The following is a 22,173-nucleotide window of genomic DNA, read 5'->3' on the forward strand; positions in this document are numbered from 1 at the left end:
ATTTAAGTCAACAATGCCTCAAAGTTTTCGATATTTCCAATCATCAGATTTATCAATTAAATTGCATGATGCACCATTCGCAGTATATTATTCATAGCATTACGATTTTATTAAAAAAAGTTGACTATCAGCTGCGATTGTGATTGTTTCAATTATTATCTTGTGATTTTTTGTTGTTATGCCAAGTTATTGTAGAGGGCATCAGAATTTTTTCCATGTAGAAGTTGTTTAGAAAATTACAAAATAAGTTACGAAAATCACGTGATATCTGCGTCGATAAAACAAATCAGATCCAATGAAATTTCTTCGCTCATATGGCATGTTCTTCTTTCAATGGAGTAAAAATATCAAGGTCAAACAATGCTTACATGATACTTTGATGCAATCACTTCAGCGCTACACGATGACATCTGCCACAATTGCGCATACATAAGGCCTCTCTCAGTTAATCTGTTCAGTTCAGTCTAATCTGAAATATTTAAGTAGACGGTTGAGTCTCGGGTCAACAGTTCAACGTTTCTATATGTCAATACGAGAGGAATATTAATAAGTCTTCGTTATTGTTCGGCCGTTCAGTTATTTCAAGTTTTATTGTTAGGAGTGGTTTTGATTGAAGGCTTCATTATTATGGCATCGAAGAAATTTATCAATTCCGTTGACAATGTTGTCCATGAGACATTGACTGGACTGTGCGCTGTTTATCCGGGATTGAATTATCATTCATTAAAGAGAGTTGTGCTCGCTTCCAATGTATGTATATTTTCGGTGAAGATTCTCACGATTCCTCGGTGGGAAGTTAATATTCTGTACTTCCCAATGTGTGATAAAGTTCATTTATCCTTATGATTGACCAGTCTTTATCTTAATTAACATTTAAGTTTGGAAGCAACATAATCACGGCTAAAATATAATTAGCTCTGGGTTGAAACCTCGATTGGTTGAATATTTCCATTGACAGTGCTTCTAAATACTTCAAATTAGCCCGTTATTTTTTTCAAATTTGCCGAGACTTCAGTGCAATGCGATTCGAAAAATCTGAAGACAGGAAGACGGGCAAAACGAACTCTAATCCCTCCTGGTTTTCTTCGCTTTTTAGGATAATGAAAAAGACAGAAGTAAAGTATCTGTTATCTGCGGTGGAGGAAGTGGACACGAGCCCTTTAGTGCAGGTGTCGTTAATTATTTTCTTCCCATCTTCTATGGTATGTTTTACTCACGTAGAGCAAGTTCTCAATTTGATGTTTTACCTTCAGGATTTGTGGGAACTGGAATGCTCAATGCTAGCATCGCTGGCTCGGTTTTTGCTGCACCACCACCTAATCACGTTCTCTATGCGCTAAAATCTGTTCAAGGCAATGGTACATAAATTCGATCAATGGAGTATAATAGATACGCATATGATAAATAAGTATATCATCAATAACACTGCACATACATTGTGGGCGTGGAATTTTAGCCTGTTCGTTACGTTGCGATGAAAAATAGGGCTCGGTATTCGTAGGAAAATGCTCTTTGGCCCTTACGAGAGTCCAGTGTGTGGGTCCAAGACTTAAAAGCTCGTTACTGAAGTAATTTAAAAGATTAAAAATTCTCGATTGTCCACTTTTAGCGGGAACTTTGGTAATCATTCCTAATTACACTGGAGATTGTTTGAATTTTGGCATTGCAATCGAAAGAGCTAGGCAGGAAGGTCAAAAGGTAATTATGAAATAAAATCAATAATTCTACTATTTTTAAGAACTTTTTAAATATGTTACTGTTTCCAAAGCGCACTTTTCAGAGTCGTATAAAAAATGGTTAGATTTTAGAAATTGTCATCGGTGAGGATTGCAGCATTCCTAGTAACGAATTAGGGAGAGCAGGGAAACGAGGGCTAGTGGGTATGCTCTTCGTCATAAAAATTGCAGGAGCACTCTCACAGAGGGGTAAATCACTAGAGGATGTTCATCAACACGCTACAATTATTTCTGAGAACATTGCTACATACGGAGTTGGCTTGACGGCTTGCTCTCTACCGGGACAAGGACCCATGTTCACCCTCCCGGATGATGAGATGGAAGTCGGCTTGGGGGTTCATGGCGAGGCTGGGTATAATAGAATGAGGATTCAGGAAGCAAGAGACATTGTTGCCATCATGTTAAATAGAATTTCACAGTCATTGTCTTTGCGGAGAGGAGATGATATCGCTGTTATCATTAATAATTTCGGAGGAACCAGCCAGCTGGAACAGGGAATTGTAGCTCATGAAGTGGTCGACTATTTGAGTATGTTCGTTAATTATTCATCAAATGAAGAAAGCAAAGTATTTCTAGTATATATTGTGCAATAAGGACGGAAAGTCGTGGTTGCCCGCCCTTGGGTGCATAGTATTCTATTCTATTCTCCATTTTAGTTGGATTTTTCAATTTATTAACTGGTATATTTACTTGAACGGAAATGTTTAACTGTCTGAAAAAAATAATTTATACAGTTTCACTAAATTATGCACTAGAATCAAATACAAAAAAAATCATTTATGACAATTTTAGAAAAGAAAGGGATAAATCTGTTGAGAATTTACTCTGGAGTACTCATGACATCGTTGGACAGTACGGGAATTCATGTGTCTATTGTGAAGCTTCCTCAGGCTCATAAAGATCTCTACATTCAGTGCTTGGATGACCCCACTGAGGCCCCCTGCTGGCCAGGACGTTCATACAGTTTGCCGTCAAACTCAACACCACAATTTACAGATGAGAGCCATGTAACTGTTCCTGAAATGGGGAAACAGCTCGGAAATGAAGCAACTAAGATTTTAAGAGAATGCTTGAGGAATGCTTGCCAAGCCATTACCAAGAATGAAGAGAAATTAAATAATTTAGATCGTGGGTGTGGAGATGGTGATTGTGGATCTACTCACAGAAAACTAGCTGAGGGTAAAGACGTCTAGTAATTCAATGAAACATTCCTCGTCATAATTAAAATTATCAGAAATTCGCAAATTTGTGTCAAAAAAATCCTATAGAAAATATTTCAGTAGAAGGAACTCTAGGAAGAGATCAAATTCTGTTTTTTTTCAGTAGATAATCGAATGGCCCAGCAATTTTACTACGCTTGTTCATGCATTTTTTGTGTATCTAGGAATTCTTTCATCATTGGAAACATTTAAAATATCTCATCCGGCTTCTTTATTGATCGAACTCTCCGGAATCGCTGAGGAGGGCATGGGAGGCACTTCCGGGGCTGTTTACAGTTTATTCTTTGCAACAGCTGCAACAACTCTGACTCAAAATTCATCAAAGGTCAATTGGAATGAATTGTTGACTGATGCTTGGAGAAGTGGTATTGATGGAGTGATGAAGTACAGTAAAGCTCGGCCTGGAGATCGAACAATGGTAAGAACAATCGATGATGTCAATTTGTTTTAATAATTTACCGTAAAAAGTACCTTTTTTACGACCATGGTCGTCTTCCATTTTTACCTGTAACTGCCCATCCGTAAATTTCTAATAGAATGAATTCCATTTTACTCCTTACAGTGTGAATTTAATAAAGAATTTTTTTTGGTTATTCATTCCAGCTAGATGCCCTAGACCCAGCTCAGAAAGCGTTCGACGATAATTCAACAAAACCCCTGAAAGAAGCACTGAAGGCCGCAGCAGACGCGGCACAGAAAGGTTGCGCAGCTACTGAGAAAATGCTCCCCAAGTAAGAATTCATTGACAATCGATTTGTACATTGATATGACACGTTTTCAATTTAATAAAACAAATTAGGAATCCATATCACTTGAGTTCAATGGTTACCTTTGGTGCATATGGATTATTAAATTATTTAGAACGTTATCCATTAGCTGAAGAATAGAAAAAGTTTAATTTTCGGATTTAATATGAACGGTAATGAACGATGTAAAATTCAATTTTTCTAACACTTGACTCATGTGAATCTTGCTTATAAATTTTTACAGAGCTGGAAGAGCATCGTACGTCAAAAACTCCGATTTCCTTACGAACGTGGATGCTGGTGCATTCGGTGTAGTGATCTGGCTCAGAGCAGTAGTAGAAACGCTATCGAAACTTTAATAAATCGAAATTGAAATAAAACAAGACCGTTCGTACATAAAGAGCCTCTTTGGTTTACATAATTTAATGCGATGAATACTTTACACGTTTACGTCGCAAATGAGGGATTATAAATATTCTAACAAGGATTTTTATGAAAAAATAGAAGAGCAGTGGTTAGACCGAAATTTGTCAACAATAAATGAAAATGCACAAATTTTCTTAAGAGTTCTACAGAAGATCCCTTCAGCCTACGTCTCTTCATTTTTCTCCAAAATCATTCCTCATCGAGTTGTTTGACTTTTATGACAGCCACTTCTCACCCTATTTTTCTTGTTACGTTTCAGTTTTACCCATTGAATTAAATTGAGAAATGCATTCCTCATGTGAAAAAACATTATGTAAAAACTTAGCAAATTCCTTCGACAATTCTACAGAATTATTATTGTACTGTTTTTATCGATTTATAAACAAAATAGTAATTATCCCAATAAAATAAATTGTACAGAAAATTGAAATGGCGTTGAATTATGCCATAGAATATGTGCTATTAAATATTTCAAGAAATTCAGTTCAATAGAATTGTCTAGTGAATGTTTTAAGTCTCTCCATTAACTGTTGACATGCGTTCCTACAGGTATTCATACACACGTTAACTTGTGAAATAGAATAAAAGTAAAAAAAACACGTTCATTCATTGCTAAACACTCACATTCTGGAAAAAATCACACTGCTTAGTTTAATCGACTTTGTCTAGTGCCTCGAGACGCTCCAATAGAGGTGGATGATTGTGATGCCATCCCGAGTATAATTTATCAAACAATGGATAGGCCAAATTATCCTTCTGTAATTTAACTAGAGCACGCTTGAGTGCTGAGGCGTGGCCAAGTTTCTTTCCGAAGGCGTCAGCTTGGAATTCAAATCTCCGAGAATTCACTGTCATCAGGAATCCAAACAACTGCAACAGAAATATACAAATTCATTTAGTTGCATGATCCTTGTTGATTATGAATGACAAGGTAATTACCGTGTTGAGAGGAGTGAGGATATACATCGTCACGATGATGAGTCCGATAAAGATTGGTTGGCTGTTGGTGAAGCCAAACGCTACGTACATCGGTGCATAGTTGATTAATTTGGCGAAGGGAATAAAATTCATGATGAAACTTATCTGGAAAGGTTTCAGAGAAAATTAATTATCCAATGATGAAGGGCCTCTGATCATGAATAAATTTAATTTTAAAACTTCCTCAGGATAATGAATTGATACGGCACCAAAATTTTAAATTGAAATCGAAATAAAAACAATGTCAATCATGATTATCCACTAACCTGAGCAAGCATAAGTCCCTGCAATGTATGGCTATACTTCCAGTGTCCCAGTTCATGTGCCAAAATAGCGAGTACCTCATCCACCTCACAGCCACTTTCCTTATTATCATCATTTTTATCGTTCTTACAAAATTCTTTCACAAGAGTATCGAAGAGAACGATTCTCTTGTTCTTATAAAAACCATACAAATAAGCATTACTATGGGAAGACCTCTTGGAGCCCTCGACAATGTACAATTTATAAAGTGGAAAATTGAGGGAAGCAGCAAGTGCCTCAATTTTCGTCTTAAGCTCGCCCTCGGGAAGAGGTGAATACTTGTCGAAGAGGGGTGCTATCACCTCTGGATAAACCACTGACATAAAGAGGGTGACAACTACTACGAAAAGCCAGACGAAAAGGAAGAAGTAGTCTCCTCCATTCTTGACGATCCAGATTAATCCGCACAGGAAGGGTGGACCTATCAGTTGGGAAATGAGGAATTTGAGGGCTTGATCTCTGATGAAGAACTTTGTCGTCTGTTTGTTGAATCCGTGTCTCTCCTCGATAACAAAAACGTTGTAGGCTTTGAAGGGAAAGTCCACGATGAATGAGACGGTGCTCATTACCACTAGGCAACCAGCACTCGCCAGGATTTCATTATCACCAGAGGCCCCGAGGGCCTCTATCAACATTATCCCCCATTTCCAATAGTAGTGGAAGGCAAACGTTAGGATAAGTACCTTTGGAGAGGGAAAAAATGAATTCAGGGTTTCAGGCATTTGATAAAAAAATAAAATCAATGTGCCCTGAGGCTCAAGGACGAGAATTGAATTCTCCAGAATAATTCTGATTGTGAATTTCCATTGCTATTCATACCGTATTAATAATTGTGGAGTATAAATCATGAATATTACTGTACGCATTCCTATCCAATGCGTAAAGTCTTGCTTTTTTGTAAACCTCAGCTGACATAAGGCCATCCAGGCTGGATGGAACGGTTACCAATTTGTCCATAAGTTTCCTCTGTAACATAAGATAGTCCAAGACCCTTTAGAAAACGACAGCGGAAAACCAGAGATATTGCACCGCAACTACGCTCCATAACTTCTGGTTCAAGCAATTTCCTTCCTTATTAAATTATAATGCGTATAGTGAAAAAAAATAATGCGTATAATGAAAAAATCAGTAGATTCAGAAAATCCGAGTTGAGGATATTCTGTGTAGAATATTCCACTAGAATATATTGTATAAAAAAAGCGAACTCAATTGAATAGTTACTTTATGAAGCATTTTTCTCGATGAATTACTCTACTGTAACTACAATCCAACAATATATAGAACTTTTCGAGAGTAATTAAATGTATCTAACCTGCCGCAAGCTGAGGTACAATTCCCAAATGTACAATAGCCATATTACAGCGAGTATCTCAAAACGTATGTGTTCTTCAACAAAAATCATCAAGGTCTCCATAATTAATTAATTACATAAATTAACCACTCCGATATTATCATATGGATGGTGAACTTGATTTTACGGATACTCGTTTACGGTTAGAGCTGAAAACTAGAATTAATCGTCCAAATGATACCGGTACGAAGGTGGTTACAAATCACACTGATAACAAGGAACGACCGAGCGGACGAAACGAGGATAGACAGTGGCTCAGTCAAAGAGGATAGACCAAAGTAGAGGCTCAGTTCTGGGGGTTTGACTGACGCCAGTTTCTCCACGTTACCGACACGATTTCACCCCCGAGGAGACGGGGCGCCACGAGTCCTACTGGGGTATCTGCATATCGGCCAAGCGGGGGGGCTCCGTTCGTACTTGTTCAACTGTACAAATGATCAACTGTACACAGAATTTTCAAACGGTAAGAGCACCGTTTGAAAATTCTAAAATTCTAAAAAGCTAGACTGTACATGTGGCGCTGGGTCCACATGTACAGCCTAGCTTTGTCTCTCGACAGTTGAATCCCTACACAGCAGTGCTCTCACCGTCTAAAAATTCTGTGTACAGTTGATCATTTGTACAGTTGAACAAGTACGAACGGAGCCTCCCCGCTTGGCCGATATGCAGATACCCCAGTAGGACTCGTGGCGCCCCGTCTCCTCGGGGGTGAAATCGTGTCGGTAACGTGGAGAAACTGGCGTCAGTCAAACCCCCAGAACTGAGCCTCTACTTTGGTCTATCCTCTTTGGGCTCAGTTCTGGGGGGTTACCGACAGGCACATTCACCACCGTAGTTCATACGCCACCGGTACGAAATTTTGCGATCGAAGACGCTGCACAAGCGTCGACAATCTACCCTATACGTTCTGCGTAGAGGTCAAGAAACTTTGTGTTGGAGTCCCCAGCATCTCCACCAACCACGTTCGACGTGGAACGAATGTAATTGGACCGCGTACATTTGACGCGAGGTAATTATTTTCGCAAACATTTATTTTCAAAAGATGTTTTACGTCATTACAATCGACAACACGCTTCTAATCGAGTGAAGCAAGGTTAGGAACGTATTTTCTCGGGCACAATGGCTTACAATAACATCATAGCCACGATCAAAAACCTGATTCTAATTGCCAGAAAAGTGAATCCCTCTTTCCGGTCCAGGTGTGAAAGTCCTATTAATGATAGAAATTATTATTCTTGAATCAAAAAATTCAATGAATGCTTCGAATGTCCAGGTATTCTGTACAGTATCGAACATATGAGATTCACTAACAAAAAAAATGAAACTATTAATCCAACAATTCCCAATGATGAAATGGGTAAAGAACATTTGAAAAGTTCACGAATCATGAGTCAGTTCGTCATCTCTATTTTCGTCCTGCGAAAAAATAGTTCTACTCATAAAGATGAAAAAATATTCGTCCAGCATGTTAAATCAACCTTTATTCCAGTGTCACAAAACTTCAGACAATTTATTTCGAAGTACAACCTTAAATAGAAAATTGTTTCAATATTTTAAGTCTGAAAATATTTCTCGAGAAGCTCTTCATAGATGTCTTTGTCTGTCTGCAGGAAAAGGCAAAATATAACACGATCGATCTATAAAAAAATTACACGAATAGTACATTGATAAGACTGCACATTTACATTAACGGTTATGATTGCTTATTAAAGTACAATTTTTATTCTACCTTATCTGCATTTTCCTGGAGAAAACTTTTGACAGTGTTAATGGCAACATCCGCAGCAGGTCTCTGAGGATAACCATAAACTCCCGTTGATATACACGGAAAAGCAATAGTCTTTAAGCTATTGTCTTTAGCCAGTTGAAGGCAATTACGATAACAGTCTTTTAGTTTGTCTGGCTTTTCCCCTCGAGGTCCCACCGTATGAATGACATCTGCACAATAAAATGAAAATAATATACGAATTGCATAAAATTAGAGCTTCAGAATTTCAATGAGAAATGATTGATTCAATGTTGTGGAGCCATACATTTAGCTGGCAATTTATATCCTCCAGTAATTTTTGCTTCTCCAACGGAGCATCCGTTCAAGGTGGCGCATTCTTTTTTCAGATTTGGTCCCGCCGCTCTGTGAATTGCTCCATCAACTGAAAAAACACAGATTTTTGGGATTATTAAAAGAATCAAAGAATATTGCGATAAGGAGAAATGATTTGATTTGTTGGGTAAAATCCGGATTCAATGAATGTTCAGATACATACTTAAATAGTTGATGAAAATTGGGTAATGGAGTTAAATAGGACCTTCCAGATCATAAATGAATCACCTTGACTATTTTCTAATGGCATATATTACCTCCTCCACCTCCCATCAAGCTTGAATTAGCAGCATTGACAATGGCGTCGATTTCAAGGGATGTTATATCACCCTGCCACATTGAAATTTTTTTTGCTAACTCAGATTTAATTTCAACACCTCCTGTGTTTTTCTTAAAATATTCCGGCAGTGTCATGACCTGCTCCAAATTGGTTATCTCAGATTTATAATGCTGCTTCTTCTCGTCTCTGGACATCATCAAAAACTTTTCTGAAATCATTTTTTGTGGTTTAAAAATACTGCAGTAAAAGCGCTCAGAAAGTCTCCTGATTATTAACTTTCTTTAAAAATTCAGTAAAATTCGATTTTTGCATTTACATGAGACATGTACATGAAAGAGAAGGGTCTTTTCTTCAATTAAATACTATTCTGAAAACTCGTCCGAAATTCAATAGAAATATAATTCAATTTTCTAATGACTTCGCTAGGCTTTCCGATAAATTTTTTTCGTCCGTGAAAAAGCGGTCTAATCTGTAGTGTGGCTGATAATCTGGTACAAACTCTAACAGATACGTCGACGTAGATATCCATGAATCCATATCAGGATCACACTAGACCCAGCGGTGCATTAATCCGTATGCATAAGAAATTTATAATATTCACCTTTCTCCTCCTCGAATGACATTGTAGACAAATCCTTAGCGACTGGATTCACTTCCACACCAAAACGTCCCCACAATTTTTTCAAAAAAAGAGGTCTGTCAATCCCCCTGACCACCTGCAATTTTCAAACAGTTCAATATCAGTCGTTGCGCATTACTCTGGAACACTTACTCTGAGTATTTTCATGACGAGCTACTACAAAATGGAGGATATTTTACCTCTATAATTAATCAAAAATTATTTTGATCAGACGTAATGAACGTTCCCGAACAATGTCGTTAAATATAAGAATAAAATTTTGATTTTTAATGTGAATGATTACAACCGGCGTATTTCTACGTTACAGGTCAGCTGGAGTGTTACATGTGTTGCAATCGATTTACACCAGTGCATTTGTGTGCACATATATACGTATTTTTGCCACCGGTCGGTAAGTCAATAATTCAAATTTAATGCGAATATGAGGACCCGATTTTCTATTCTTTCCATTTGTTATTTTAAAGAAAAGCGCACATACACTTTTTTATTTCAACAGCGGCAACATACGACTTAAGCGAGAAAACAATTTCTACAAATATAAATAATTTCGTTGTATGTAATAGCTTCTTCTGTAGATTTTATTGATACATAAGAAAGAATAGTAAGATTGATCTTTATGACAAGGTATTAGCATAACATTAGTGGTATACAAGGTGGTTAATCTGTTGCTTTTTTTCTTTTAAATCAAAAATAAATGGAATTACAAAATTATTCTTCAGATTCGTTTGCCAAGCGCCTTTTGCGTGGCTTCTGTCTTTTTCTGGGCAGCCTGTTCCTTTTGCTTCTTCTCGTCCTCCCTTCGTTTAGCAGCTTCTTCTCTTTGTTGCTTAATTATGGCTAATCGTGCTAGGTCCGCACGCGCTTCATCGGTCTTACCAGCAGCATGTAGCTTCTGATAATACGCGTAGGCGCGCTGTTTTTCTAATTGTTCTCTGCAAAATGTGAAAATATCCGTTATAGAACAATATATCTATTTGTTAATGTCTACCATGTCTCGTAATATTCTTAATAACATTGCATTTCAGGAGGCCTCATTTTATCACACCATGGGTCACTCACAAGTTTTTAATTCATATAAATTCGTCAATTGAATTCACCGTTATTTACCTTTCTCGTCGAGATAACTCAGGTTTCGACGATTGTTGTGCTAAATCAGCATTCAGCGTTGAAAGCTTCTTCGTCTTCTTCTGAACTCTGTTAGGATTCTCCACCTCAATTAACGCTTCAACACCCTTCGCCTTTCCCTACATTAATGAATAAACAATAATATTATTTTTCGGTGTTATTCAGGAAAAAATGACTAACATTTCTGGTACAATGAACTAAAAAAATCGCTTGGAAGTGACCCAAATTCTCCAAATGTCAAGAAATGACGAAATAGCCGATAGTTATTTCCCCATCCTTATCTAATTCTCTTAACATGGATATCTGCAATTATTTTTCTTTCATCAGTCGATCTCTAATCCACCTCAAATAAAACAAGAAAATAACACTTAAAAACATCAAATAAATAACTGCTATACTGCCATTTGTCAAGGTCAATAACTTAAAAAATCGAGTTAAAAATACTTCCCTCTCCTGAAACGTTCGGAGATTCGGCTGATTTTGGCCTCACAAGTTTTCTCTAAACCCTTGGGAATTCTTCGACTCCCTATAAATCCAAAAAAATCGATAGTACGTTCAAAGTCCTCACCTCATTCTCGGACTCTGAAGATTCTGACTCGCTCTCGGTCTCCGATTCCGACGCATGTTTTGACTTGCTCGGCTTCTTAGCTTGTTCCTCCTCTTCACTGGATGAGTCGCCTCCCTTTTGTTGCTGAAAGCCCAAAAAAAATAATGAAAAAACCCCGAAATCACTCGCCTACATCAATCGACTTAACCTCTGAGAGACTCACCCTCCACCTTCTCTTCTCCTCGTCCGCTTTCCTCTGTTCCTCCAGCTCCTCAGGATTCGTAAAATGACGATTACGTCCCTTGTGATTGACAAATTTACCTGTGTGAAAAACCAACCATCCCCAGAAGACCATTAAAAAATGATAAAAATGTGTTCAGGGTCATCCCGACATTGAAGATTAAAAACCCACGTCTTCAGGGTTATAAAAAAACGTGGGCTTGGTTGAACATTTTATTCAACAAAAATTGTCAAAAAAAACATAAGAATATTAGTCGTCGACTCACCACGTGGCATTTTTATTCAACTAAACTTTTTCCGTAGAAAATTTTCAACACAATCTTTTTGGTTGGAGTAAGGTTTTTGTTTGTAGATGTTAATTTACGAAAATTATCTTGACGTAAGAACCGTGAGACTGCTGTCCGCCGTGATGTCAAGCTAAATAATCAACAGAGATATCGTTCCCTTGGATTTCACAAAGAATTGTAATTGTTCTGTTGGTGAAACTGTCTGACTCGAATAATCAAGTTTAAATTATTAGCTCGTAGAAACTAAGGAGAATATTTTCTTGTCAATGTTCCATGAACAAACGAGATTGTTTTTAGAAAATTTTCTCCCCCATTTCCAATTATCCTCTGGCTATAATTATTTATTGAAAACTGGGGATATTCCCATGTAGTGTCCAGACTGTCAACTAATATTTTGGTTTGACTGTAAGAGGGCGTACCTGAGGTATGAAAATCATAGCTTAGGCGTACCTACTGGTTGTTTGGACGCATAACCTCAAATTCGCAGCCTCTGAACACATTTTTATTTACTTACGTGTGTTTTTGCGGACAATTAAACATTGATTAGTGATATAAAAGTAGTATTTGAAGATGCCAAAAGTGAGAAGGAGCAAGAAATCACCTCCAGAGGGTTGGGAACTGATTGAACCGACTCTGGAGGAATTGGAGCAGAAGATGAGAGAAGGTATGTTTTGAGAAGATGAGAGAATACAATTCTGTTGAACTTCTCCTTTTATTAACAGATATATTACTTTTTCGTTGATTGTATTGAAGAACTCGACTGACTTACTTTTTTTTGTCCGAACTTTCCAATAACAACTGTTTATCACAAACATTAGTTGAGTAACTAGCTAGTAGACGTTCAGGATCCAGAGGATAATTTTCCATAAATAAGTAGACTTATTGCTGATAAAGGAGTGAATGAGTTTTCTCCAAATGGATTCCTGTCTCCTCAGTTTTCATTTCAATATTCATTTCTTTTTTGTCGAAGTTCTTCAATAGAATGGATCAAAAACTAATAAGAAGGCTCGTAAAATATCTATAGCATTTTTGAGCTAATTTTCAACGATCTACTACGAAATGTTGATGATGAAGCCAAATGCTGGACCTTTATGCGATTGCATTGATGTGTATTAAGTCTTTATGACGTAAGGCCGATGTTTTTTTTTTAATCACTATGAATTATAATGTTCACATTTGATTTCAGCCGAAACCGAACCACACGAAGGCAAACGAAAACAAGAATCTCTGTGGCCTATATTCAAAATTCATCACCAGAAATCCAGATATATTTACGATCTGTTCTACAGAAGGAAGGCTATTAGCAGAGGTAAGAGGAGATATTGATCAAATTTTCGTAAAGTATGGCAATTAAATTCGCAATAAAGAATTTTCGTGTGCCTGCGAAGTCAGTCGTTTCATTCTATTATTGAAAAAAGTTTATTTACGGTTATTAACTTGTCGACATCTAATTCAGTTATTCATAAATTATTTGCAGAGTTATATGATTACTGTCTTAACGAGAAAATTGCAGACAAGAATCTCATTGCCAAATGGAAAAAAGTGGGATACGAGAACTTATGCTGCCTTCGCTGTATTCAAACCAGAGATACAAACTTTGGGACGAATTGTATATGTCGTGTGCCAAAGGGCAAACTTGAGGAAGGGAGAATCGTTGAATGCATCCACTGTGGATGCCGGGGATGTTCTGGTTAATTTTAAGGAATTTATAATTATCTTAAGACTTAGGAATTATCAGTTGTATCTAAATCAATTACTCTTGTAAATAATAAGAAATTGATGAATAAATGACACATTATTATAGTAATACAAACCATTTTGTTCGGTACATAAATTCTGTGCTTCAAAAATCGCTTAACATTTATTCAATCATTAACATAGATATATATAAGATAAACCGATTTATTAACATATGTATAAAAAATTTATTTAACCATTACATTCCACCTTTTCGACTGTAAAAATCTGGCAGCGAAATAGAGTGGAGTTTCAGCGTTCCAATAATAAGTGACTGCCTTATCCGAACATTCGATATTAACTCGTAAAGTTTCTTTATCCCTTCTCGTAATAGTAAATATGATTCTGGCACCAGAATGGACGGAGGGGAGTTGCATGAGTTTCTCCTCTCCATCCATGAAAATTTTGCCCAGTGCAGTAATCATCAGTGATCCCCTTCGCTTCAAAGAATCACTTTTCCCTCCAAGTTCTGATAATAAGGCAATTCCCTCATCACCTAGGGCTTGAGCTGGAACTTCTAAAAACTAACGACGAAGGGATTAACCGAATGCTCTGAAATCTACTCATTCTCTCCTTCGTTTCTAATCTCATTACCTTGAACTCAATTATTTGATTGGCGTCTATGAGGGCATCACGGGAAAATACCGCGCTGGCGTGATCGTTAATTTTCGCTGCGACTGTACCATTATTCGTGATCATGTAATCCTCATTGTCGAAGGACCAACCTGTAGAGATGAATCTTGTTATAGGAAATACAGTCAAACGATTGAATTGCTGATCATAAAAGCACTTGTTATGAATTTCCGAATATTTTTCAAACTATTTAACGGGTTTTTTTCTTGTAAAAACCATTCCAACCAAATTGTTCAATAATGTATTTCAGATAATTTTTTTACTAATTAGCAAAGCTTCCCCAGAAATGAATTATTCAAATTGAACAAATTGATTATTAAATTCCCATGTCATCTACCATAGTGGGGCACTGATGTTTTGGTGATTCTCATTGAACTCCAAGCTGACTCCATCGATTGAATTCCAACTCTGAGAGTAATCGGACGATTAATCTCGACATTCTTAACGAAGCAAGACTCCTCACTCCCCTCGTAGATTGTCGCAAATTCGTTGGAGGTGGGATCAAGGACCTCTCCAAATGCTCTTTGAACAACGTAAATGTGATCCTCAAAAGCATATTCAGGATCAGCGATGCCCCACTTGACAAATACTGACCCCGGTTTTTCTTCTACATCGGTTATCTGAACTGGACCTAGTCGCAAGATCGTTCCCATGTTATAGAATCTGTGGAGTAGTTCATTGACTTGTGTTCTTGATGGCGCCTTGAAGTTTAGGTAGGGGAGCTCGTCCAAGAAAGGCACTGCGGGTATTCTGTGAGAAGTGGAATGCTATTATTACTGCTAATACCACTATATTTGGAACTATGGTTTCTACTAGAAATACATTTTTTGAAGAAATGCTGTAGAATCCAAGAATTTATGAAATGCATGGAATTTTATTATTATGAGTGAATTTATTCACTTCCATTTCATTCCACTTCAATCACGGTTCAACTGAATTCTTGAATAAATAATGGTTCATGTACCCTCCAATTTGTCTGTCTGCACTTAGCAATTCATAGTGTTCCACATGGCTGACACAGTCCTCTTCATTTTTCATACTTCCAACTGTAGAAATCGACTTTTTGGTCTTCAATATTTGTCTATGGATTTCTTCACGACAGGCTGTCAGCGGGACTAGGCTTTCATTCTTGAATACTTTGGCTTCCAATTTCATTAATTCCCGCTTTTTGTTTATCTCTTTTGCTATATTCGATAGCAAGTAATCGTACGAGTCATCGATTTCCTGCATTACGCGATCTGTGGTTTTGATAACCTGAAAGGATATTCATAAATATTAAGGCCTTTGACAAATTGACAGAGGAACTATTCTGTGCTTATGCCACTGTCTTTATTTGTTTTAACATTATTATTTAAAATTTTGAGCGAAATTTCTTGGAACGTTACAAGCCTCATGATATTTATCCCTTAGCAATTTTCGAGTCTCACCTGATCATCGGCTTTATCCAATTCCTTGAACTGTTCCTCCAATTTTCTAACATACTCCTGAATATTGGATATGATCTTCAACGAGTAATCGTTACCTCTTTCCAATCTTTTATTTACAGACCCAAGAACAATGTCCGAAGACGTTTTCGATAGGCTTGAGATACTCTGCTCATATTTATCAATGTTTTCTTCAGCAGATTTCAGTTTTTTCGTCAATTCTCGATAACGTAATTTATATTCTGCATCGTCTGAGGGTGCGTTAGATTTGTCCGAAATGCTTTCTAATAATTGTGAGTCTTCCGTTAGGGTGGAGTTCAAGTCGTCAAGACTTTCATCCTCTTTCGTATCCATGATTAATGTGCGATATTACAATAATTCATCTTTCAAAATTCTGGAAAGAGAATCAGGAAAGTTACTAAATGAGATAATTCAGTCCATCTTAGACTACGAACGCCAGAAATAATTGTCAAATGAATGTTTGTGAAAGTTTAAGGAATTTCAATTACTTATTTGCATGCTAAAAAATAGTTATTATCCAAAATATACATCAAATAATGCTCAATACTCGGTATCGCAGAGCGTGATAGGTATAGAACTGTAAAATACTAGAACATGCTTTGATTTTTTCGTGCATATATTTATTGATATTGGAAAATAACTTCCAATAAAAATCCGAAAGAGTCTCAACCATTACCTCATGACAATTTTCCCGAGTGTAAATAAGCCTTTGTCAAATTCTGCCATGAATACTTGACTGTACAGTCTGTAAGATCAGTATGCACTCCTTTATCTGCTGTGCATTGTGTGCCTGTATTACAGACAAAGCGAGGTTTGTTAGATACATCATAACAAGGAGTGCTATTTCCCGTGGTGACATTTTTCCCGGACGATCCAATCACAATTCTCCCCTCCCAGTAGTCATTATCACTCATCAAGTAGGATAAATCATGCAGAGAAGCCTGAGTCCCCATTCCAATCACTTCCCACGAATACTTGATTCCGCAGGGATAATTTCCAGATGTTCTCAAATTTTTTAACTGTTCAATCAAGGTCTGGGACGTTTGAGACGCAATCCCAATTATTTCCCACGAATATTTGATTTTACATTCGTTTATTGTCCGCCTATTTTTCTCAGAGGGCGGAACCCAGGTTTTCAAGTCTTCCCAGGAATATTTTTGCTCTACTTTTAATTCCGCAGGATTTTCGATTGAATTAACGATATCATGAATTCCTTGAGAATCAGCAAATGAATCATGAGGTGAGAGAGCAATTTTAGAATTTGGAAAAGGGTTACCGGAATTTTTCCCTGCGGTTTCTCCCGGTGAAAATAAAACTGAAGAAATTTCGGTTGATTTACTCGAATAGGTACTTCTCGATGATGTCGAACATTTATGTAATTTTGGTCGCTTCCTGCTTTTATCAGGTCGATATACCGATTTTTTATTGATGCTCTGGGACTCCGACGCGGAATTTGGAAACTGAAGATTTTTCATTTGTTTATTGTTCATGATCTTGAAATAATCATCGATGATGGATGAATTTGTTTTTACGAACAGCGATTTGTTAGACATATGTTTGCTCATCTTAGAGATTTTTTAATTTGCAGAGTGAGTGATATTAGAAGGGTGGAGTTGTCAGTACCACAAGCATCTGAAAGTGAATATTAAGGGTGAGAAGTGCAGAGGAGTCAAGCAAATGCAAAGAAATGTGCCAGAGTATCGAGTGTACAGGACTTTTTGATTATTTATGGTACTCACAGCCGGATTTCACGAAAATTTTCGAACCGTGTGTAGAGTTTGGAGGTTAGATTTCTAATCTGTTGACAAAACACAGGAATGATTGTGATTTGTGTTATGAGTAGACCCAACGAACACCGTTGGCAACACCGGGTGTTACGTTATTAGTCAACGAGAACGGACGCTTGGGAGTTATCGGTAGTCGGTCGTACAGTCAGTGGAGGGAAGACGCTCAGAAGCAACGACGCTTTGTTCAGTCGCGTAATAGATTTCGGGAGTGTTAAATAAATAAATTAATTGCTCGTGTTCAAGCGCATAAATACTTTTTATGCATTGATAGCTGGTTATGGTGAGTATAAAGTTGACTAGTATTCGATCAATTGATGAAACTCATCAAATTATTATGTTCATATCAAACGAACATATCAAAGGACCAAACCCACATATCAGGGAATAGTCTCTGAAAATTCAACAAATATGGCCTCCTCATTATATATTATGTTCTCACAGAATGATACAAGCCTACGACTATTAGTTTTGGATTCTAATGGATGTAGACTCTTTCTTATTCGCGTGAAGCACTCAGGGAATCTTAACAAAGCAAAGTAGTTGTTTATCAACAAAAGAATGAATATTTTCTGAGGAAAACTTGACAAAATATTCCATTCGAACAAAAACCATGCAGCCAGCGTCTCTTGTGGAAACTTTATAATTAGTAGTCTAATTTATTTATTATCATGGGAATGCGAATGACATCATACTCGTGTTAAAGATTTGATTCCCCTGGATGAATACTCAGGGGGACAATTATTTGCAATCCACATTTTCCGGTTATGGCACATGGAACTGGATGCATTAATGTGGCGGGATCACATTATGTATCGCTAATCTGGTTAATAATCCATGAGAGCACCCACTAATTCCATTACATTTTCAAGATTCTGTGGGATTAGCCGAATTCATTAAATTATGCAGCAGCACTGCTCCATCATTTTGGATGTTTCGTTAACGAAGGTGCGATAGTGTCAAGAGAAGTCTTTGTATGATTTGTTTTTTTAATGGATCAAAAATTAATGATGCCATAATTACGTAGCAGTGGTATACTTTCATTGATTACATCTCCAATATTTTTAAAGAGAGGATCAACTACAATTGTCCATATTGGTTATTGCAATAATGTTCCAATGCAGCATTAGATAAATTTAGCAGCTTTTTTTGATCATCGAGGAACAACTAGAGGATTTGGAAAATTTTAGAGTTCGACTGACACAAAAAATGTTGAAAGAAAAGTCCTTTGGGAAAAGTTTTACAATAAATTTATTCATACAAAGGCTCATATTTCTCGAAGGCACTACGACACGATGGGAATTTCTAATTTTGTTAGAATCTACTCTTCTAAATATCCCTAGACAATTCGAAGCAACTGCTTGTATTGCAGTTGGTAAATATTATTTCGATTCACTCCCATTTACACGACAGTCGGATAATATTTGTACGAGAACTTGGTGGCAAGTTCACTGACGAGTTCTCTGTAGACAATGGGATTGACATTCTGGGCAAGTTGATGAAGTAGGAACCAATCACCAAAATTCAATCCTCCAACAACAGTCTGAACTTGGGTATTTGTTAAAACACGTGTGTTAGCACGTAAAATATAAATACGTGCTTTGTAATGGGTGTAGAGGATGATTCTGTACAGGAGATTAAGGCTACCAATACAAGCGAGAAATACAAGCCAGAACCACACAAAGACAAAAGTTTTCTCATTCACAACATTAAGTGGTAGTACGCAGAGTGCATCGTGAGTCTGTTGGGAGCCTGAGGAGCCAAATGTATGGATTGTACATTTAGTTACTTTGGGAAATAGACGAGACATAGGATCGACTCTCTCAAAGGGCTTTGTTTCCATTCCAAATGCCGCAACTGCCGGTCCATAATGAGTAAATTGACCCTCCAGGAAGGCATCCAGGAGATATATTTGGGCAATCTGTAAAGTTTTATTTTTAATGAGTGTACAATTGACTGAAGTTTCACGTCGGCGCGGCAGTGGCACCTACGAGCAAATTTTATTTTTTCAAAAATATGCACAAGTCATCAGAAAACTGCGCTGTACACTCTATAGACGATATTTATGATTGAAATATTTTTATCGCCAACGGCGCGACAGTACGCTGCCAAATTTATGGATGAAATCGGCCAAAAATTAATACAGAGTTCTATAAAAATCTTTGCCGTGGAGACGTGATTTACGAAATTTATAGCAATGTATAATTTATTTTGCATTTATAGTGCATTCAATTCTTTTTCGATTATTTCTAAAAAGGGGGGGGGCGATTCGGATTTTATGATGTCGAAGCTGTTTTGCGACACAATCATCGCAAAACATGCTCCCACATATTCCTAACTTTTTTTTCTTTGCTATTGAGATCAACTTTTTAACGAGGGCGGGAATATCGATTGGAACCGCAGTGAAAAGCGAAACGTCCTTCAAGTTTCAATTTTTTTCTTCATTTATTGTGGATAAAAAGTGAACAGTCGTTTATATCAAACCAAAGTTTAAATTGGTCTCTAGTCTAGTTTTTTTCCAACTTGGCTTTTGAGAACACAAAATGAAGAAAAATGAAAGTACGAAAATTGGACCGGTTTTTTTGCGGAAAATGGAGCAGAATTTAAAGGAAACTGAGAAAATACTCTACTCACTGAAAACTTTTTTCAGAGAGGAAATTATTTTCTCCGTTGCAGTTCTGTTATAAAAATTTTCCCCTCAATACTGATAAATTAAATGATACCGGCGCTTCGTGCTGGAAGGAGGGAAACTTATTTGAAGGAAAAATGTTATGATGAACTTGAGAAATTGGCATTTTGATCGATAATTTCCCTGTCAAAGTGGTTGGAAGAGATGTGATGGAAATTCTTCTATGAAATGTTTTATGAAATATCCTGGAAATGAAGTAACTTATCAAAATTTATCGAAATTTTGTTATTCAGTGAAGAACCTATCATGATTCAAGAAAAATCTGGCTATGTCGATTTTCAGAAAATTAAATTCGAGTTTCAGTAGTGCCATTACTTGAGAATATACAAAGTGCTTAAATCAAAATTTATCTACAGATCGTAATATCAAACATTAAACCCGAGGAATTGATTCAAAACTTTTTAACGGGATCTTGATTGTGGCTTCTAGACATATCTCATGATAAGAATTTTCTTATGGATCTCTCCACCAATAATATGCTGAGATAAGGCATGAAACAATTTCGTTTATTGCATCGCAAATACCGATTAATGTTTATCAATGAATTTGCAGGCACTGCGAACATGCAACAGAGTCAATCGATTGATTTTAGATTAACTCTTAATTGGAAATTTATTATAAACCCCTATGCCACCCACTCAATTCAATTTAGTAAAAAAACTAGACATAAAATCAACAGCGAAATTTTGTTCGCTCGGGCCCCGTATTTTCCCGTGTGTTGGCTATTGTCCAGCAATTTTGTTCCCTCCAATCATCGCGATCCCTGTTAATCACGTTCGCAATCCTATTGCCGAATGTAAACAACTTTTCAATTGAAAAATGACGAATTTGTAAATAAAAAATTTTGCGTTTACCACGGAATTTACCGATTTTTCCACTGGATAAATAACTCTATGGATAAATGAAAAAAAGGAAAGAAAAAAAATCCACAAAATACACATTCCAGAAAAATACCACTCGACTCCTCTCCATAACTCACTTCACATATTTCGGAAATATTCGCAACAAATATCAATGGATATCATGCTCCAGTGGTTCCAATTAAATTAGAAATGGGTTGATGTATACCACTGTTATACGATAGTTTGTTCGACTGATGGAAACACGTCAGTGTCAATATTTTAGTATTTTTATTATGATCGTTCCATATTATTCTACTGAATCGAATGGAAGTCCTGACTCAATGCTATGGATGAAGAAAATGACAGTAAAGTAAAAAAAAATCAACTTTTTCATAGTTTTTATTTTGATTTTTCTCACGAGACGAAAAGAAAAATAGACTGATAAAAATGCGAACAGTCAGGGAAATTTGAGTAGAGGAAATTCTGCAAAAAATATTTAAAGAATATAAATTATACAGAAAAATCATTCGATTTCTTCTATCATTTCAATAGAATCCACTAAAAGTGTGGAATTGTCAACAGAAATTGGATGACATTTCGCGAATTCGCTAGATCTTTCTGCTAAGACTTGACTATTTACGAAAAATTCTGTAACAGGAAGTGTTTTTAGGAGAAGAGTTGTTACTAAATTTTTTACTTCACTTTATTTCCCGCGATTTACTTCCTTAGATTTTTGTGAAAGATCTCATGCATATAAAAAATACAAGGGCTCTAAAAATAATAAATCGATAACAACATACCACATTGATAAAGTTGAGTGTCTCGCAGAACAGATAACACAATGCATAAAAGTTATGGGTATGTAAATGTGTCGATGCAAAATATTCCACAAGCTGTTCTTTTCTCTCTTGACTCCAGACATCTTTCAGAAAGGGTGAGGTGAGATCTCGGGTGAGTAGTGCGACAGTACCACGCTCCCAGACACCCCACAGTGCCCTCGGTGTATAAAAGATTATTGCTTGGAGACCAAGAACGAAACAAACCTGTTGCACAGTTTTGTGAC

The 22,173-nt window shown here is 36.8% G+C and overlaps 7 protein-coding genes across 18 annotated transcripts in view; 3 read left to right on the forward strand and 4 right to left on the reverse strand.

Annotated features, from left to right (window-relative positions):
- The first annotated feature begins 441 nt into the window (after positions 1 to 441).
- LOC135171300 (triokinase/FMN cyclase-like) lies at positions 442 to 4,261 on the forward strand. Its single transcript, XM_064137762.1, has 9 exons — positions 442 to 750; positions 1,097 to 1,169; positions 1,254 to 1,358; positions 1,610 to 1,698; positions 1,802 to 2,264; positions 2,529 to 2,915; positions 3,121 to 3,374; positions 3,560 to 3,687; positions 3,947 to 4,261. Exons 1-9 carry the CDS (start codon positions 628 to 630, stop codon positions 4,059 to 4,061), a joined length of 1,737 nt encoding a protein of 578 aa, XP_063993832.1. The 5' UTR covers positions 442 to 627; the 3' UTR covers positions 4,062 to 4,261.
- On the reverse strand, positions 2,615 to 6,986 carry LOC135171309 (CAAX prenyl protease 1 homolog). Of its 2 annotated transcripts, XM_064137783.1 has the most exons (6): positions 6,722 to 6,986; positions 6,229 to 6,375; positions 5,373 to 6,092; positions 5,068 to 5,211; positions 4,753 to 4,998; positions 2,615 to 2,753 (listed from the first exon to the last, which is right to left on the reverse strand). In XM_064137783.1, the coding sequence occupies exons 1-5, from the start codon at positions 6,821 to 6,823 to the stop codon at positions 4,780 to 4,782; spliced, it is 1,332 nt and encodes a 443-aa protein (XP_063993853.1). In that variant the 5' UTR covers positions 6,824 to 6,986; the 3' UTR covers positions 2,615 to 2,753; positions 4,753 to 4,779. The 2 variants fall into 2 exon arrangements, with proteins under 2 accessions (XP_063993853.1, XP_063993845.1); XM_064137775.1 differs by lacking the exon at positions 2,615 to 2,753 and having other exon boundaries at positions 4,095 to 4,998.
- Positions 6,987 to 7,619: 633 nt separating this feature from the next.
- Positions 7,620 to 22,173, forward strand: part of LOC135171482 (arrestin domain-containing protein 3-like) — a 92,099-nt gene continuing 77,545 nt past the window's right edge. For 2 of the 4 annotated variants that reach the window (XM_064138059.1, XM_064138095.1), the window contains exons 1-2: positions 7,620 to 7,769; positions 10,089 to 10,172. The gene's annotated coding sequence lies outside the window, so the exon portion shown is untranslated. Of the gene's footprint in view, positions 7,770 to 10,088; positions 10,173 to 17,808; positions 17,863 to 21,998; positions 22,062 to 22,173 lie in introns of those variants that run through there. The other 2 variants (XM_064138085.1, XM_064138069.1) reach the window with 2 other exon arrangements.
- Positions 8,220 to 10,133, reverse strand: LOC135171507 (ADP-ribose glycohydrolase MACROD2-like). Of its 2 annotated transcripts, none has more exons than XM_064138118.1 (6): positions 9,914 to 10,133; positions 9,743 to 9,857; positions 9,119 to 9,349; positions 8,794 to 8,910; positions 8,490 to 8,698; positions 8,220 to 8,397 (listed from the first exon to the last, which is right to left on the reverse strand). In XM_064138118.1, the coding sequence occupies exons 1-6, from the start codon at positions 9,926 to 9,928 to the stop codon at positions 8,314 to 8,316; spliced, it is 771 nt and encodes a 256-aa protein (XP_063994188.1). In that variant the 5' UTR covers positions 9,929 to 10,133; the 3' UTR covers positions 8,220 to 8,313. The 2 variants fall into 2 exon arrangements, with proteins under 2 accessions (XP_063994188.1, XP_063994197.1); XM_064138127.1 differs by having other exon boundaries at positions 9,961 to 10,131.
- On the reverse strand, positions 10,339 to 12,263 carry LOC135171519 (28 kDa heat- and acid-stable phosphoprotein). Its single transcript, XM_064138140.1, has 5 exons — positions 11,960 to 12,263; positions 11,677 to 11,774; positions 11,475 to 11,597; positions 10,889 to 11,025; positions 10,339 to 10,713 (listed from the first exon to the last, which is right to left on the reverse strand). The coding sequence occupies exons 1-5, from the start codon at positions 11,967 to 11,969 to the stop codon at positions 10,497 to 10,499; spliced, it is 585 nt and encodes a 194-aa protein (XP_063994210.1). The 5' UTR covers positions 11,970 to 12,263; the 3' UTR covers positions 10,339 to 10,496.
- Positions 12,407 to 13,793, forward strand: LOC135171525 (protein BUD31 homolog). The gene is made up of 3 exons (XM_064138153.1): positions 12,407 to 12,644; positions 13,167 to 13,289; positions 13,458 to 13,793. The coding sequence occupies exons 1-3, from the start codon at positions 12,551 to 12,553 to the stop codon at positions 13,673 to 13,675; spliced, it is 435 nt and encodes a 144-aa protein (XP_063994223.1). The 5' UTR covers positions 12,407 to 12,550; the 3' UTR covers positions 13,676 to 13,793.
- LOC135171424 (uncharacterized) lies at positions 13,867 to 22,160 on the reverse strand. Of its 7 annotated transcripts, XM_064137969.1 has the most exons (8): positions 21,123 to 21,241; positions 19,369 to 19,500; positions 16,472 to 16,585; positions 15,778 to 16,168; positions 15,315 to 15,604; positions 14,688 to 15,100; positions 14,312 to 14,442; positions 13,867 to 14,241 (listed from the first exon to the last, which is right to left on the reverse strand). In XM_064137969.1, exons 4-8 carry the CDS (start codon positions 16,126 to 16,128, stop codon positions 13,906 to 13,908), a joined length of 1,521 nt encoding a protein of 506 aa, XP_063994039.1. In that variant the 5' UTR covers positions 16,129 to 16,168; positions 16,472 to 16,585; positions 19,369 to 19,500; positions 21,123 to 21,241; the 3' UTR covers positions 13,867 to 13,905. The 7 variants fall into 7 exon arrangements, with proteins under 7 accessions (XP_063994039.1, XP_063994024.1, XP_063994032.1 ...); XM_064137954.1 differs by lacking the exons at positions 19,369 to 19,500; positions 21,123 to 21,241 and adding an exon at positions 17,535 to 17,649 and having other exon boundaries at positions 16,472 to 17,427; XM_064137962.1 differs by lacking the exons at positions 19,369 to 19,500; positions 21,123 to 21,241 and adding an exon at positions 17,535 to 17,644.

This window comes from Diachasmimorpha longicaudata, chromosome 2 (genome assembly GCF_034640455.1).
Source record: "Diachasmimorpha longicaudata isolate KC_UGA_2023 chromosome 2, iyDiaLong2, whole genome shotgun sequence".
NCBI lineage: Eukaryota > Metazoa > Arthropoda > Insecta > Hymenoptera > Braconidae > Diachasmimorpha > Diachasmimorpha longicaudata.

Coding starts and splice junctions, on each gene's coding strand:
- LOC135171300 (XM_064137762.1), top strand. CDS start 628: ATGGCATCGAAGAAATTTATCAATTCCGTTGACAATGTTGTCCATGAG. Junction 1,359..1,609: donor AAAATCTGTTCAAGGCAATG/GTACATAAATTC, acceptor GTCCACTTTTAG/CGGGAACTTTGGTAATCATT. Junction 3,375..3,559: donor GGCCTGGAGATCGAACAATG/GTAAGAACAATC, acceptor TATTCATTCCAG/CTAGATGCCCTAGACCCAGC.
- LOC135171309 (XM_064137783.1), bottom strand. CDS start 6,823: ATGGAGACCTTGATGATTTTTGTTGAAGAACACATACGTTTTGAGATA. Junction 6,093..6,228: donor ACTCCACAATTATTAATACG/GTATGAATAGCA, acceptor CCCTCTCCAAAG/GTACTTATCCTAACGTTTGC. Junction 5,212..5,372: donor AGGGACTTATGCTTGCTCAG/GTTAGTGGATAA, acceptor AAACCTTTCCAG/ATAAGTTTCATCATGAATTT.
- LOC135171507 (XM_064138118.1), bottom strand. Junction 8,699..8,793: donor ATATAAATTGCCAGCTAAAT/GTATGGCTCCAC, acceptor TTTATTGTGCAG/ATGTCATTCATACGGTGGGA. Junction 8,398..8,489: donor TCCAGGAAAATGCAGATAAG/GTAGAATAAAAA, acceptor ATTTTTTTATAG/ATCGATCGTGTTATATTTTG.
- LOC135171519 (XM_064138140.1), bottom strand. Junction 11,598..11,676: donor AGGAGAAGAGAAGGTGGAGG/GTGAGTCTCTCA, acceptor TTGGGCTTTCAG/CAACAAAAGGGAGGCGACTC. Junction 11,026..11,474: donor CTTCAGAGTCCGAGAATGAG/GTGAGGACTTTG, acceptor TCATTAATGTAG/GGAAAGGCGAAGGGTGTTGA.
- LOC135171525 (XM_064138153.1), top strand. CDS start 12,551: ATGCCAAAAGTGAGAAGGAGCAAGAAATCACCTCCAGAGGGTTGGGAA. Junction 12,645..13,166: donor GGAGCAGAAGATGAGAGAAG/GTATGTTTTGAG, acceptor ATTTGATTTCAG/CCGAAACCGAACCACACGAA. Junction 13,290..13,457: donor AAGGAAGGCTATTAGCAGAG/GTAAGAGGAGAT, acceptor AATTATTTGCAG/AGTTATATGATTACTGTCTT.
- LOC135171424 (XM_064137976.1), bottom strand. CDS start 16,128: ATGGATACGAAAGAGGATGAAAGTCTTGACGACTTGAACTCCACCCTA. Junction 14,443..14,687: donor AACATCAGTGCCCCACTATG/GTAGATGACATG, acceptor TCATCTCTACAG/GTTGGTCCTTCGACAATGAG. Junction 14,242..14,311: donor ATCAAATAATTGAGTTCAAG/GTAATGAGATTA, acceptor CTTCGTCGTTAG/TTTTTAGAAGTTCCAGCTCA.